This window comes from Cataglyphis hispanica, chromosome 8 (assembly GCF_021464435.1).
Source record: "Cataglyphis hispanica isolate Lineage 1 chromosome 8, ULB_Chis1_1.0, whole genome shotgun sequence".
In the NCBI taxonomy this organism is placed as follows: Eukaryota; Metazoa; Arthropoda; class Insecta; order Hymenoptera; family Formicidae; genus Cataglyphis; species Cataglyphis hispanica.
The window spans coordinates 646,737-659,764 of NC_065961.1; the positions used below are offsets into that span (position 1 = coordinate 646,737).

General features: G+C 27.0%; 2 protein-coding genes and 2 long non-coding RNA genes across 9 annotated transcripts in view; 2 read left to right on the plus strand and 2 right to left on the minus strand.

The window, feature by feature from the left end:
- LOC126851779 (cytochrome P450 4C1-like) overlaps window positions 1-4,669 on the plus strand; it is a 421,874-nt gene extending 417,205 nt beyond the window's left edge. The window contains exons 8-12 of the mRNA XM_050596097.1: window positions 1,251-1,357; window positions 1,450-1,518; window positions 2,251-2,440; window positions 3,250-3,426; window positions 3,499-4,669. Of these exons, the coding sequence (XP_050452054.1) occupies window positions 1,251-1,357; window positions 1,450-1,518; window positions 2,251-2,440; window positions 3,250-3,426; window positions 3,499-3,686 (731 nt within the window). The 3' untranslated portion in view covers window positions 3,687-4,669. The remainder of the gene's footprint in view (window positions 1-1,250; window positions 1,358-1,449; window positions 1,519-2,250; window positions 2,441-3,249; window positions 3,427-3,498) is intronic.
- LOC126851780 (cytochrome P450 4g15-like) overlaps window positions 1-13,028 on the plus strand; it is a 42,078-nt gene that overhangs the window by 24,471 nt on the left and 4,579 nt on the right. For 2 of the 6 annotated variants that reach the window (XM_050596100.1, XM_050596099.1), the window contains exons 1-5: window positions 10,186-10,417; window positions 10,633-10,739; window positions 10,956-11,046; window positions 11,885-12,070; window positions 12,755-12,812. In XM_050596100.1, the coding sequence (XP_050452057.1) occupies window positions 10,255-10,417; window positions 10,633-10,739; window positions 10,956-11,046; window positions 11,885-12,070; window positions 12,755-12,812 (605 nt within the window). In that variant the 5' untranslated portion in view covers window positions 10,186-10,254. Of the gene's footprint in view, window positions 1-10,185; window positions 10,418-10,632; window positions 10,740-10,955; window positions 11,047-11,884; window positions 12,071-12,754; window positions 12,813-13,028 lie in introns of those variants that run through there. The other 4 variants (XM_050596098.1, XM_050596103.1, XM_050596101.1 and 1 more) reach the window with 4 other exon arrangements.
- LOC126851802 (uncharacterized) overlaps window positions 3,275-13,028 on the minus strand; it is a 36,713-nt gene continuing 26,959 nt past the window's right edge. Inside the window, exons 2-3 of the long non-coding RNA XR_007687734.1 lie at window positions 3,554-3,787; window positions 3,275-3,411 (exon numbers count right to left, since the gene is read on the minus strand). This is a non-coding gene — a long non-coding RNA (uncharacterized LOC126851802). The remainder of the gene's footprint in view (window positions 3,412-3,553; window positions 3,788-13,028) is intronic.
- On the minus strand, window positions 5,481-7,035 carry LOC126851801 (uncharacterized). Its single transcript, XR_007687733.1, has 2 exons — window positions 6,135-7,035; window positions 5,481-5,799 (listed from the first exon to the last, which is right to left on the minus strand). It is a non-coding gene; the product is annotated as an uncharacterized LOC126851801 (long non-coding RNA).

The following is a 13,028-nucleotide window of genomic DNA, read 5'->3' on the forward strand; positions in this document are numbered from 1 at the left end:
TAATTCAATTTTAAAGTACAACAAAATTAGTAACAAAAAATTTATGATAAAATATGTTACATTTATTGCAGTGTCACGTAATAATTACTCTTGCATTCAAAGTTATTATACAAGTTATATGCACGTGTCATATAATAAATATGCAAAGTAATCTCTTTATAATCTCTAAAAAATTTCCCCTGATGTTTTTTTGTTCATATGTAGAGAATATTTTGATTAACCGTTGATTATATCAAACGTTTGTTTAACATTAAAATTGAATAAAAAAATTAAATGACATTTTTAATCATCTCGCAAAATGTATTTTTTAATTTTAATTATAAACTTTAGTATGCTGTTATTATAATCTTAAAGTGGATATTATACAAATATTGTTTAAAAGAGCTATCAAGAAGTTAAATGTTTCTTATTTTTCACGAGTGTTTCCTTTATTAATGTTTTCTTATGTCTGCGATCTACTGAAAATAAAATATTTTTTTAATTTATTTTTTAAATAGTTATTTTTTATTATTTATTTTTTAAATAGGTATTTAAATAGTTATTTTTAAATAATTTTTTAAACAGTTTAATTTATTTTTAAATAGTAAAATTTATAATAGTGGTTTGAAAACTTGTCTAAAAAAATCTTGAAGTTTTTGAAAATCTTGAATTTATTAATATAAATTATTTCTTAACTATTCTAAGACATATATTATAATTGAATTGTCAAGCTGTGCGAGTTGTCCAAATATGCCATCTTCACGATAACAATTATTCATGAAGTAGGGGAAACTACTTAGCAACGTGAAAAAAAGAGACAATAATAATATTTTTTTAAACAAAGATTAAAAACGTTTGGCAGAAATGTACTAATTTAAAATTTATATATGTGATACATACTCATAAAATTAAAATATTAATTTAATTTTTTACAAAAAATATTAAAATTGTCTATAGACTTTAATGATAATAGCAACAGATGTGAATTATGATATTGATAAGAACACTTGTTTACGTTAATGTTGTAATTAATAGAGATAACAGTATATAAGTTTTCAGTTTTACAATTGATTAAAAATTATATGCAGTAGTATTAATAACAAATAAAAAATAACATAGATGGTGCGCGCGTTCAGTAAACTAATAGTAATATATAAAGTCTAGTTTATTATTATAAAAATGAGAAAGTATTTAACATACTCATGCTATTTTATATATTTAAACAAACATATATTAATTTATCGTTTTTTTTTGTTTTTTAAATAAAATAGGTGAAACGTTTTACGATATTCTAATGGCATCGTCTCGTAGAGAAAATTACACATATGATGATTTCACGAAAATAATTAAGAATAATATACTTTTAATGTTATTAGCGGTATGTAAAGTATCTCTACATATAATAGCATATGACTACATATATGTGTTTATATATAAAGGAATAAATAAATCAAAATTTTTATATTTTAGGCGAGTGAAACAACCGCTATTACTTTGAATTTTGTCGTCTTTATATTAGCAAATTTCCCAGAGATACAAGTATGTATGTATATATATTAAATTTATTCAAAAACAATTTATTTGTTTATTTAAAAAATAAAACATTATAGATGATATAATTTTATGATAAAAATAAAAAATATTTTTTTTTATCAATATTTAAGAAATATATTTCTGAATAAATTCTATTATTCGAATAATAACTTACTCAAATTCAGCTTTATTGAATAAAAGTCTACTCAGACGGATTTGTGCATAATCGAATAAACATAAGCATAAGGAAATTGATTGGTCCATTTTCTTATACATATTATTTATTCAATCAATTTTGTTATGCATATGTTTATGTGATTGCAAATCTATTTGGAAGTTTTACTTATGCACTTTAGAGACAATCTTACAAATTTTAATAACCTTTATTTATATTATCAATAACACGATCCTGAATAACTTTTAAAATGTTTCAGCCGTTGCTGATTGTTTATTAAAAAATTAATAACAAAATAAGTTTAATGAATGGAATGTAATTTTTACAGGAGAAACAAATGGAATTAATAATAACTTTGAGTTTTGTTTTTTGTTTTTTTTTTTAATTAAGTTAAACATTTTAACGAAACCATACAAGAATATTTATTTTATATTTATCATCATCAACAATTTGATAACAAAATGAAACAATTTTGTAAATATAGTGAATATGATGCATCTTATGATATATGTATATTGCATGTAATTATATTTAATTCAGCATTTTATTTATTTTTATAACAGGAAAGAGTATATAAAGAATTACGGGAAATTTACGGAACGAAAACTCCAAAATCTACCCCAATAAAATATGAAGATTTACAACGTATGAATTACTTGGAAAATGTCATTAAAGAAACTCTGAGATTATTTCCTATTGCTCCATTAATTGCGCGAGAGCTATCTGAGGATATAAACATCAAATATCAAACAGGTTTGTTCACAAATATAAATATAGCGTTAATATATCCGTACATGTATATATTATTGTATATATATATATATATATATATATATATATATATATATATTTTATAGTTGTAAATAGATTATATAGTCATTATTTAACAATAATGTTGTTCTGTTTAAATTGAGATAAATATTACAAAATTATCATTAATATAATAGATGCATTTGAATATTTTTAAAAGCGATATATATCTTTGCCTACCTTTAATTTTTTTGAATTTTATTTTCTTTATGAATTATAAAAAGAAAGAGAGAGAGAACAATATTCAAAGATATAAACCTCAAAACAGGAATTCTTCCTCATTTAAATTTAAAAGATCTTGTTTAAAAAAGCTGTTTTTATCATGTGTTGAAAAATTATTAGAAATGAAATCATTCAGAACAAATTGAAAGAGAGAGAGAGAGAGAGAGAGAGAGAGAGAGAGAGAGAAAGAGAGAGAACATTATTCAAAGATATAGACATCAAAATAGGAACTTTCCTCATTTAACTTTATAAAATCTTGTTTAAAAAAGCTGTATTTTATCGTGTGTTAAAAAATTATTCAAACTAAAGCTATTTAGAAAAACAAAAGAAATAATTCTTAAAATTATTAAAGTTTAAGGAAGAAAAATTTAAGAAAGCTTTATCTTTCAATAAGAAATTATGTACTGTAAATTAAACAAACATCTATAAATAAAACGTAACTCGATATGTACTATTCCTATTGCTTTATTTATGAGTTAATTGTCATGCTGGTATTCTAATAATATTAAATGCAAAAATATGTATTTCAGGAGAGATTATCTTACCCAAAGGTGCTGATGTTGTTATACAAATAATGGCGGCACATCGAAATGAAAAGCACTGGCCCAATCCGTTAGTATTTGATCCGGACAGATTCCTGCCTGAAGATATAGGAAAGTCTGATTCGTTTTACATGCCGTTTAGTTTAGGACCTAGAAATTGTATAGGTAAGTATAAACAAATTACATAACATGCAGAGTAAAATTAATTTGCATATAATAATTGACAAACTTTTGCAGGTGGGAAATATGCGATGATTTTAATGAAAGTTTTTCTATCAACTTTGGTACGTACATTCGTATTTAAAATAGATGAGAGCATTCAGATAGATCAAATTGATTTATATTATAACTTGTTGCTAAATTTTGCTAAACCTATAAAAATCAGAATTGAAAAACGACATCTTCATGAAGTAAGCAAAATATAATGCGCGCAATATTCCAGTAGATTGGCAACAGATTCTCTCAGTTCTTGTTCGCAATTAACCTTTGTTATATTCGCATTAGACTTACAATCTGCCAGCAGAACCTGTTCACAGAATCTGACAATATATTGGCGGCAGAAACCAAGCTGGATCTGCGCGCAATTTAACGGCATATTGATAGCAGATACTGAGCAGAATCTACTTTTGGTTATTCATATAAAATGGTGCATTTGAAAGAATTTAAAGAGTCTCAAACTCAAAATAACAATAAATTTTGATTACAAAATGATCAATTGGACGATTGAAGTAAGGTTTTATGAAACCGGAAAATGACGTCAATACTTGATATGTCACATTCATGGGACATCATAACTTAGAAATAAATGTTTTCTGGAATATTGTTTATTAAGATTTTTTGATTTGTTTTCGCGAGCACTGTATACTGTTAAAATTTGATACTACCTTTCTTGAAGAGGGTGCAGGGCCGTCGCGAGGACGGAGTGAGCGGGCCAGGTGTGCTCGATAAAATATTGTTTAATAATTTACCGTTTAATGTTGCGTAACACCTTTAAATGTTTGCTATTTTTCCTTTGTTATATTCTATCATAAACTTAAAACTTAGGATGATTTTTTCTAAGAGTTGGAGAGGAAAGAGGGGGGGATGCTTTGTTTAATCTTGCCGCGGCCACCAACCACGGCGACAGTCTTCACATCCTATATATAATGTTGTTATTATATTATAATATAATATACTAACGGAGATGGGAAAAAGTACTTTAAAGATAAACCACATTTATTCATAATTGATATTAAATGTTAAATCTAACAATAATGTCACAAATAATTGGAAAGGAAAGGTATATATCTATTATATCATATAATATTATATAGTATTTTAATAATATTTAAGAAATGCTTGTTAGAACAAGCGAATAAAGTGTTTATATTTCTATTGTATAACAATAATATCCTTAAAAAAATTACTTTTTTAAAAAAAAGTAAAGAAAAGGCGCCAAGTACACGCGCTATGAGAAAAAATATTATATTTAAATAATAACATTTTAAATAAATATACTGTGCAATATATAAATAAATATATTGTGCATTTAGTTATTTTCTAAGTAACTAAATGCACAATATACGCATCTAAGGCTTTGGAGTATAATTATTGAAAGAAAATTTCTCATAAATTCTAAATCGCATAAGACACACTTACATCAAAGCAAGGTATAAAAACTTGGCGGCCCGGGTCGCATTAAAACGTGTACATTTTATAAATTTGTACATTATTTTGATTATTTTAATATAATAAATGTGAATGATAATATATATAGATAATATAGAAATGCATTTATAATAGTAAATTTGTATATATTTGTATAAAACTTAATAAAATTTAATATAATATATAAATATTCAATATAATAATATTTTTATTATATGGTTGATGCAACTAATTTTCACATAATATGAAACAACACAAATAAATTTAAGACAATATGTTTTAATGCGACCCGGGCACGCCAAGTTTTTATACCTTGCTTTGATGTAAGTTTGTCTTATGCGATTTAGAATTTGAGAAAATTTCTTTCAATAATTATATCCCAAAGCCTTAGATGCGTATATTGTGCATTTAGTTATTTAGAAAATAACTTTTATTTTAGCTATAATATTAATTTAATTATAATGCGATTTATTAAATAATAATTTTTCTTAATATTAAAAACAATAAAATAAAAATATTTTTATAGCATAAATTTTTAGGCTTTTGGCGCATTTTTTTTTACCTTTTTTTCAAAAAAGGTAATTTTTTTAGGGATCATAATAACATAAAGAAACAAACAAGCAAATAAATTACTAAACTCACCTCTACTTTGAACAATAAGTTTACGTGTTTTATTAGCTTTTATTATCTGTAATAATAAATTGTGTAAATATAAAAAGTACTACGCAAGCTAGGTGATTAATATTTGCATATATATTACATACCTCATCTATAAAATTGTGTATGAAGTTTACATCCCGAAGACATCTTTTTCCAGCAGAAGTTAAGTTAAATATAAAGTCAGGATATAAAGATATATTTTTTGCTCTGTTTGTAATAATAAACTTGAGTCTGAAATATATTTTTAATAGTACATTTTAATATACATATATACAAAAATATATTTAATAATTAAGTTTTATCTATCTATTATCTAGTTACGTGCAATTAAAACAAAAGAATCTTATTTCATAATTTTTCTATATTCTAATGTATATTCAATTGATACTATTGATTGAAAATTTAATTAATTTGACATAATTTGACATAAAATTTACAAAAACAATATTCAAGTAGCGATATTTTAAAAAAATTTTTTATATGTTTTACACATATTTATTATGGTTTATACAATAATTATAAAAATTATTTATTTAGTATTTAGTATTATAAGAAAACTACTTTACCTTGTCATTGTTTCGAGAAATTGGCTGATTTTTGATGAGTTTACTTTAACGTCCATCAACGCATCTTATCAGCGCCACATAGAAAACAAATTAATTATACAAAATAGAATTAATATTTGCCCTAATTATTGAGTTGTGTATTATATATCTTATATGTATAATATATAAATGTATACGTATATTCAAGAAAGAAGAAAAACACATCTTTATAATCGAACATGAAAATAGCAGTTGTTTGTGGCTATGCTTATCTTATTACATTCTTCTTATTTATTTTATTGATCAATTTAATATTTACACAATCAGTTCGGAAAAAAGGAGACTTCTGCAAGGAGATTTTCTGTACATCATATAAGTGCTGCAATTTGTTTGACTATTATAGAATCTTGTAATGTCAACTTTCAGAAGTACGCTTATTTTTTTTTTCTTTTTGAATCGTTAATAGCCGGTTTGAAGTATATTAGTATGCAATTAAAATTTATTGCTTTTTTATTGTGTCAGTGGAGTAACAAGCAGTAATTATACACACCAAACTCTATACACACTTTTCACAATTTTAAATGTTTTTGTAGACGTTTTATCAAGTTTAATTATTAAAAAGTCTTATATAGTGATTAATCAAAAATATAAATTGGTGCATTTGTACTCTAAGTTTTAGAGAGAGAGAGAGCGAGAGAGAGAGAGAGAGAGAGAGAGAGAGAGAGAGAGAGAAACTCAAGTGAGCGTATAAGTAAATATGCGAGAAGCTTGAAATGATACGTAGTGTCCGAGCGATTAGAAAGAGACAAAGTGTATGATTGAAAAAGAAAGATAAAGAAACTGGAGTAATGTTAGTGTATACATACTCTGCAAACATGTATTTTGCTCTACACACATGAAAGAGACGAAGATAGTACGAATATATCTGTCTTTGTCATGTAAGATTGCAGCTCTATCTATCGCGACATCACGCAACTAATCTACTGCTATGTTTTACTCTTTAGACTCGATCTCGCACACGCACATATGCACGAAAATTTTAGATTGCATTAACTTTTTTATAAAACTTCTAAACTCATTTCTCTAAGTTCACTGATACTCTTTGATGAAATGCCAAGTCGGATTGTTACTGATTAGGCACGTGCAGATTACAAATTTTTTGTATTAAATAAATGTTGACGGCAGAAGCCGATAACTAAACTGTAATTTTGTAATTTTTTTTCACTTTTTTTATGAAATCATATCTACCCGAGTACGTTATTATATATATTTTAATTATGGAAAAGGATTTATCGATATTTATAATAAAACAAAAAGATTATGCACTTTAACTTAATATTCGCGTTTTGATCGGTAAAACAGACCTTAAGGATCCCCTTAATTGCCAGACTTCACTCAATCATCTTTTATTAAGCGTTATCGAAAAAAATGATATAGGACTTTTCTTCTCAGTTTTGCCTACTCTACCTGCACACGACGGGTGATGCGATTGACGCCGGACACCCTGTATACATATACAGGGTGTCCGATAATTCGGACATATATTCGGATATATATATATATATATATATATATATATATATATATATATATAGGATATCCGGTAACTTTTGACACACCCGATGTGTGAAGATAGATTGGGTCAATTTTTCTCTCTAATGTTTAATAAAGTTATTAAGGAGTGAAATCTGGCTTATCATCTATGCTCACTGACGTGCGACCGTATTAAATATCAGCGCTGATTAGTCAGACTTTACTCAATAACAACTCCTTTATGAAGCGTTATAGAGGAAAATGCTACAAGAATTTTCTTTTCAATTTGACCCAATCTACTTTCACACTTTGAATACGTCAAAAACTGCCGGACACTCTGTATATTTTTATATAATTTAAACATAAAGAGACACCATTCCTAAACTGTAACTACAAATATATAGTCATTATTTAAGCTTAATGCTTTTCTGCTTAAATTGAGATAAACATACAAAATTGTTTGATAATATTATAAATACATTTGAATATTTTTAGAAGCGATATTTTTGTCATTTAATTGTTTTAAAGTTTATTTGTATGTTTTTTTCAAATGGAGCACATCTCCGATGGGGTCCAATCTTTTCAGGTAACTTCAAGAGATCATATTAAAATCAGCTTAACGATTTTTAAAGATACTTTTGTTTATAACTTTGGAGAAAAATCGAAATGTCAAACTGACATTGTGTCAACCACTATGTTTGGGATACTGAGAACGACTATACGACCTTTATTACTCTATCGTATATGTTATTTATATTCTCTGTGTGTCTTTTTGAGAGTTAATAGTGTCAAATTTTTTAATAAAAAACATTTCAGCTCTTTCTCTCTTTCTTACATGTTTTTCAATATGCAGAATATCAGGCGCTGACCAATCGAAGTCACGATCAAATTCTAATTTGTGTTTGTTGATTACGGAAAGATTACTTGCGTGCATTTTTATATTATTAAAATGTTCCTTGACCCAGATGCTTAAGTGTCTTTTTGTTTGGCCAATATACGAAGCGCTAGAGTTCTTGCAATTTATTCTATAAACAACTTCCGATTATTTCTTTCAAATGATTTCAATGAGATTCGGCAACATATTACAAAACCTTGCTGAAGTCATGGATTAATGATGAAGAAGAGGATCTGTACTGCGAATCAACAATTAATTTTTCTACTTCCATGCAAAAGATACGCTTTAATTACAGCTCATATTCAGAATTTGAAAGTAAACATTTCTTTTTATAGTAACAGCGTTAACCGTAGAATCGATAATATTACGAAAAATTACCGGTACAAATTATTGAATTTACAAATTAAACACCCTAATTTTAATCTGAATTACTTGCGTGCTATAATTAAAAAGACGGAAAAAAGATCACATACATAAAACGGAGGGCGCATTATATGTGTAATTCTTTCGGTTGTCATCGCGAAGCACGCTCGCAAACCGCTCTTCCCGTTGCTACGCCGTGGATCGAGTATCAATTGACAGTGAGAGGCATTTTCGCGCCGCGAGCTTTTCGCCGCACTTTATTGGCTGATTTTTAAAATTAATATTTAATTAAATATTGAGAAAATCACAAAATAGTACAGGACTTTTCTATTCAGAATAACACCCTCTACCTTCCCTTAAAGGGTGATCCGCTAATTATCGGACACCCTGTATATATATTAAATATAATTATAAAATGTACGAAAAAACGACTTTCTATTTTGTCTTTCAAGGGAGCTGGGAGGAGCTGAGGCGTTGAGATTTCGGCGAGAAGAAAATGATGTGACAAGAGGAGCCTTGCACGACCTCGGGATTGATTTTGTATCTCAAAACGATGTGAAAATTACAAAAGTGAACAAATTCACTACATCTACGATTTCATGTATCAAAATCTAATAAATCTGTTCACTTTTATAATTTGCACTTTGTTTCAAGATACACGTTCGATTTCCTGACACGCGCTGCTGGTTGACAAAGGGTCCACGGGGTAAGAAGAATTTCAAAACGCAATGCGACTGCTAGGTTTGCGAAGAAAAAAGAATAGTGTGCTAAGAGTAAAAAGAAACAGCAGGAAAGGTATCGATAATGGAGGCTAGGCACATCACGGACTATGATGAAAATTCAATTTGATTGGGAAATCTGCCATTGGGAATTATCCCATTGGCAGAACCTTCTGCGTGAATGACGTCACTGCCCCCATGTGAACGATCTCGGTAGACTCGTACTAAGATGTGATATAGGGCATTTTTTAAAGCCTAAATAAAAACTCTTTTGTTTCTGTTAATATTTATGCTAATGATATATGAAAATCCTGTTATCTTTTTAAAGATAGACAAAATAAATTTTAAAAATCAAATATATATTATTTCAACATTATCTATTTTTTTCCTGTAAGGGATATAATGTTACCTTTATTTCATTATACACTATACGCTATTGAGGTTCTCTAAAGTTTGTTACTGCGCATGTCCCAGATATTTTCCACGGATTTTAATCACTCGTGGAACGAATATCATTAGAGTGAAAGGGAAATGTGTATAATAAAATCATTAACACAATAATAATATCCGCAGATCATTAGTGACATTAATATAAAGACGTAATACTATTACGCCGTTATTATTCAGTGCAATGATATCTATAACTATTGTGTTAATCATTCTGATTTGTATAAGTTATTTCTACTTGAATTATCATCGCCAACGACCTAAAACCATAAACCACTTGTTGCCTGGTCCAAGAACATGGCCGGTTATTGGGAACGCTTACTGTTTTTTTCGACGAAATCCTGATGGTAATAAAAAAAAAATAATAGAATTATTGTTTATTTTATAGAATAATCATAAAAAAATGCAACACATAAAAATTTTAGAAATATAGTATTTTAAAAAAATTTTAATAAAAATTTGTTCTCGCTAACAGCTGTTGTATTATTTTAATATAATATAATGTAAATACACCACATGTCAGACAATAAGTCATATAACATAAATAGTCAATATTTTGCAGAAATATTGAATATTGTTACTAAGTGGGCAGAAGATTATCAGTCTCCATTCCGATGTTGGATAGGTAACAAGTTATTCATTTTTGTAAACGATCCAGACCAAATAAAGGTAATAAAATAATTTATATTTATTCATATTCTACAATATAATTATTTATGTCAAACTTTACTTTTTAACAATTGTAATAATTGCTTAATAACTGCTGTAATTTATATTTTTATAACTATATGGGTGTAATTTTAATAATTTTCTAAAAATATTATTCAAAAGTGACGCAAACAAACATCTAACAAAAATATAAATAAATGTTATATGATGTTTTAGACAATCTTACAGAGTAGTCATTGCTTGAACAAAAGTATATTATACAAATTTTTTGAACCATTATTGGGTGAGGGAATATTCACAGCTTCTGGTAAGAAAGATTTCTATAAGAACAAAAGTTAATCAACTAAATATAATTATTTTGTTATATAAAATATAATAGAATATACAGGGTGTCCGATAATTCGCGGATTACCCTTTAAGGGAAGGTAGAGGATGTTATTCTGAATAGAAAAGTCCTGTACCATTTTGTGATTTTCTCAATATTTAAGAAAATATTAATTTTAAAAGATCAGCCAACGAAGTGCCGCGAAAAGCTCGTGGCGCGAAAATGCCTCCCATTGTCGATTGATACTCGGTCCGCGGCGAAGCAATGGCAGGAGCAGTTTGCGAGCATGCTTCGCTATGGCAACCAAAAGAAATACACACATAATGCGCGCTTCGTTTTATGTATGTGATCTTTTCATTATGTGTGTATTTTTTTCGGTTGCCATAGCGAAGCATGCTCGCAAACTGCTCCTCCCATTGCTTCGCCGCGGACCGAGTATCAATCGACAATGGGAGGCATTTTCGCGCCACGAGCTTTTCGCGGCACTTCGTTGGCTGATCTTTCAAAATTAATATTTTCTTAAATATTGAGAAAATCACAAAATGGTACAGGACTTTTCTATTCAGAATAACACCCTCTACCTTCCCTTAAAGGGTAATCCGCGAATTATCGGACACCCTGTATATTGTATAAGATATATAAATAATTGTTTGGAATTTTCATAACATAAACTTGTATTTAAACATATAATGCTTTTATTTCCATTTTTGCAATAGTACAACTTTTATAATGCAACATTTTTTATTAATATTCTTTTAATATTATGTTTTAATATGATTCATTTTTTATCTTTATTATCATTTTATAATATTTATTTTAGAATTAAAATGGCGTTTACAACGACGATTGATATCGCCAACCTTCTCTAACAATATGTTACTAAGATATTTTGATGTATTTGTTGAACAATCTTTAATATTAACGAACACATTGGAAAATATAGGATTAAATAGCGAGATTATCTTTTTTGAACATATATCGGAGCGTACTTTGGATACTGCATGTGGTATGTTAAAATAACTTATTCTATTCTTAAATTATTCGCTTATATTGTAATAATTATAACAATAAATGTTCGACATTGTAAAAATTTAAGAAATGGAAGTTTTACAGAAAGCAGAAGAAAAAGAGCGCAAGTGTAAGAAGCAAAACACAAAGAAAGAGAGAAAAATAGAAAGCAATAGTTGTACAAATAAAATAATGTTGAATGTTTTTGACTAAAAGATAATATTCCAAAGACTGCTATATAAAATTTTGTGATAATTTTACAATATTATAATCAATTTATTTCACTCATTTTGATAGTAATCATAAACTTTCATCTTTCTCCCTCTCTTTCTCAAGAAAAAGAATAAATAAAGCATAAACACGCCAATTTATATTTTTAATTAATTACTAAGATATTTTAATAACAGGATCCATAAAATATAATTTGCAATAAATTGATTAATACTTGATATATATAATAATTTAATCCATCAACAAAATAAATAAGAGAAAAATAACTAAGTAAACATAGTCATGTACAGACAATTATTATTGTCACATATTCGATACAAAGATGTGTTTTCTTCTTTCTTAAAATTATGTATATATTTATTTATAAGATATATAGTATAGAATTCAATAATTAGTCAAAATTAATTCTATTTTGAATAATTAATTTGTTTTTTTATGTGACGCTGTTAAGTTACTTTGATGGGCGTCAAAGTAAAACCATCATTAATCAACCAATTTCTCGAAACAAGGTAAAATAACTTTCTTATAATACTAAATAATATTCATAATTAACATACAGATCATAATAAATTGTATATCGATTCATACGTAATAAAAATTCTTAAGATATCGCAATTTTAATTTTGTTTTTTATAAATTTTACAATTATATTAAATTAATTTAATCTTTTGTAATAATTAAATATATTGAAATATAAGAAAATTTTGGAACAAGATTTTTTTCTT